Source organism: Mandrillus leucophaeus, unplaced genomic scaffold, assembly GCF_000951045.1.
Source record: "Mandrillus leucophaeus isolate KB7577 unplaced genomic scaffold, Mleu.le_1.0 Scaffold234, whole genome shotgun sequence".
NCBI lineage: Eukaryota > Metazoa > Chordata > Mammalia > Primates > Cercopithecidae > Mandrillus > Mandrillus leucophaeus.
This window is the reverse complement of record NW_012102410.1, coordinates 203,846-206,539: the sequence shown is the minus strand read 5'-3', so window position 1 is coordinate 206,539 and position 2,694 is coordinate 203,846. Positions and strand designations below refer to the sequence as shown.

At 53.3% G+C, this 2,694-nt stretch overlaps 1 protein-coding gene across 1 annotated transcript in view; it reads left to right on the top strand.

Annotated features, from left to right (window-relative positions):
• Positions 1-2,694, top strand: part of CCL25 (chemokine (C-C motif) ligand 25) — a 28,611-nt gene that overhangs the window by 19,662 nt on the left and 6,255 nt on the right. The window contains exons 6-7 of the mRNA XM_011982053.1: positions 1,510-1,627; positions 1,724-1,857. Of these exons, the coding sequence (XP_011837443.1) occupies positions 1,510-1,627; positions 1,724-1,857 (252 nt within the window). The remainder of the gene's footprint in view (positions 1-1,509; positions 1,628-1,723; positions 1,858-2,694) is intronic.

Genomic DNA, 2,694 nt, shown 5'->3' with positions numbered 1-2,694 from the left:
CTGGGCTCTGTAGGGACTCAGACTTGACCTCTGGAGGTTAATTCTGGCAGAGGTGGGATTGCAGAGAACTCCAAAGGCCATTTGGACAGAGAATTGTGCCCCAGCTTCCACCACCATCTCATCAGCTCATCCTCGGCTCTTTCATTCCACCTGCTCATCCCCCCAGAACTTTCTGGCAGCATCACCTCCTCCTCTGGGCACCCCCCACAGTGCCTGTGCTTCCTCCTCTCTGTAGAGATCAATCTCCCTGGAGCTCCCCGAAGACAACACTAGGTCTAATTCATCTGTGGGTTTCATTTCTGCTTGTCTAGACAACTGGCATTTACTGAGAGCTCCATACTTTGTATTAACACTTTTTTTTTGTTTGTTTGTTTGGTTGGTGTTTTGTTTTGTTTTATTGAGACAGAGTTTTGCTATTGTCGCCCAGGCTGAAGTGCAATGGCACGAAGTCGGCTCACTGCAATCTCCACCTCCTGGGTCCAAGCGATTCTCCTGCCTCAGCCTCTGGAGTAGCTGGGATTAAAAGCCCCCACCATCAGCAGGGCACAGTGGCTCATGCCTGTAATCCCAGCACTTTGAGAGGCCAAGGCGAGTGGATCACCAGGTCAAGAGATCAAGACCATCCTGGTCAACATGGTGAAACTCCATCTCTACTAAAAATACAAAAATTAGCTGGTCGTGGTGGCGGGCGCCTGTAATCCCAGCTACTCAGGAGGCTGAGGCAGGAGAATCGCTTGAACTCAGGAGACAGAGGTTGCAGTGAGCTGAGATTGTGCCACTGCACTCCAGCCTGGGCGACAGAGTGAGACTCCGGAAAAAAAAAAAAAACAAAAAACGCGCCCGCCACCATGTCCAGCTAATTTTTGTATTTTTTAGTAGAGACGAGGTTTCACCATGTTGGCTGGGCTCGTCTCGAACCCCTGACCTCAGGTGATCCACCCGCCTTGGCCTCCCAAAGTGCTAAGATTACAGGCGTGAGCCACTGTGCCTGGCCAATTTCTGTATTTTTAGTAGAGACGGGGTTTCACCATGTTTTCCAGGTTGGTCTTGAACTTCTGACCTCAAGCGATCTGCCCACCTCGGCCTCCCAGTGTGCTGGGTTTATAGGCATAAGCCACCATGCTGAGGCTCCAATCAGCTCATTTTTAGGAGGGTAGAACTTGGCTGGGGAGGGGTGGTGTTGGCCCCTCCTCAGGGTGCACCTGCACTCTGAGTCACCCTTTTCCCCAGAGCAGGAGTAGAGGTGGCCTTGGTCCGTTCATTTGCTTATTCCACACCTTTCCCAGCTGGGACCCAAGGGTCCTCTCCAACTTCTGGCTGTCCCAATATCCAGGGGTAAGGGGTGAGCCAGGCGGCTTTCTTTTCCTAAGGCTGTTCCTCAGCCTCTGGCGGGCCTGGAAGGGTTGTGGTATGAGCAGACAGGTATGCAGACAGGTGCCCTTGTCTGTGGCTGGCCCCCCCAAGTTCACAGGCAAGGCTGCGAGTGTCTGGGTGGCTGTGTGGTTGCAGGTGTCTTTGAGGACTGCTGCCTGGCCTACCACTACCCCATTGGGTGGGCTGTGCTCCGGCATGCCTGGACTTATCGGATCCAGGAGGTGAGCGGGAGCTGCAATCTGCCTGCTGCAATGTGAGTGGGGCCGTGGGGGCTGGCAGGGTGAGGTGCACACACAGCCTCGCTCTCAGCCTATACCCTAACCTGGGCACCCTGCTCTGCTCACCACAGATTCTACCTCCCCAAGAGACACAGGAAGGTGTGTGGGAACCCCAAGAACAAGGAGGTGCAGAGAGCCATGAAGCTCCTGGATGCTCGCAATAAGATTTTTGCAAAGTTCCGCCACAACACGCAGACCTTCCCAGGTGAGCGAGACCCCCATTGGGCATCTAGGGAGCCCGCCCTCCCTGCCTGCAAGCCCATGTGTGGCTCAGACCCCGAGGGAGGGAATTGGAGACCAGAATACTGACACCTGCCTGAACCCCACACAAAGCCAGTTGCTGGTGAGTGGGGCACCAAGTGAATGACCAACTTACTGAGTCATTGTTCAGTTTTTGTTTTTGGAGATGGGGTCTTGCTCTGTTGCCCAGGCTGGAGTGCAGTAGCATGACCATAGCTCACTGCAGCCTCGAACTCATGGGCTCAAGCAATCCTCTCACTTCAGCCTCCCAAAGTAGGTGGGATTACAGGTGTGTGCCACCAGTCCAGCTCTTTTATTATTATTATTTTGAGACAGAGTCTTACTGTGTCACCCAGGTTGGAGTGCAGTGGTGCCATCACAGCTCACTGCAGCCTTGACCTCCCAGGCTCAAGCAATCCTCCTACCTCAGCCTCCTGAGTAGCCAGGACTACAGGCATGCTCCACTAATGCAGCTCATTATTATTATTATTTTAGTTTTTATTTTTATTTTTTGAGATGGAGTCTTGCTCTGTCATCCAGGCTGGAGTGCAGTGGCACGATCTCGGCTCACTACAACCTCTGCCTTCCGAATTGAAGTGATTCTCCTGCCTCAGCCTCCTGAGTAGCAGGAGCGCAGGCTCATGCCACCACGCCTGGCTAATTTTTGTATTTTTAGTAGAGACGGGATTTCACCATGTTGGCCAGGCTGGTCTTGAACTGCTGACCTCAGATGATCTGCCCGCCTTGGCCTCCCAGAGTACTAGGATTATAGGCGTGAACCATCATGCCCGGCTGCAGCTCA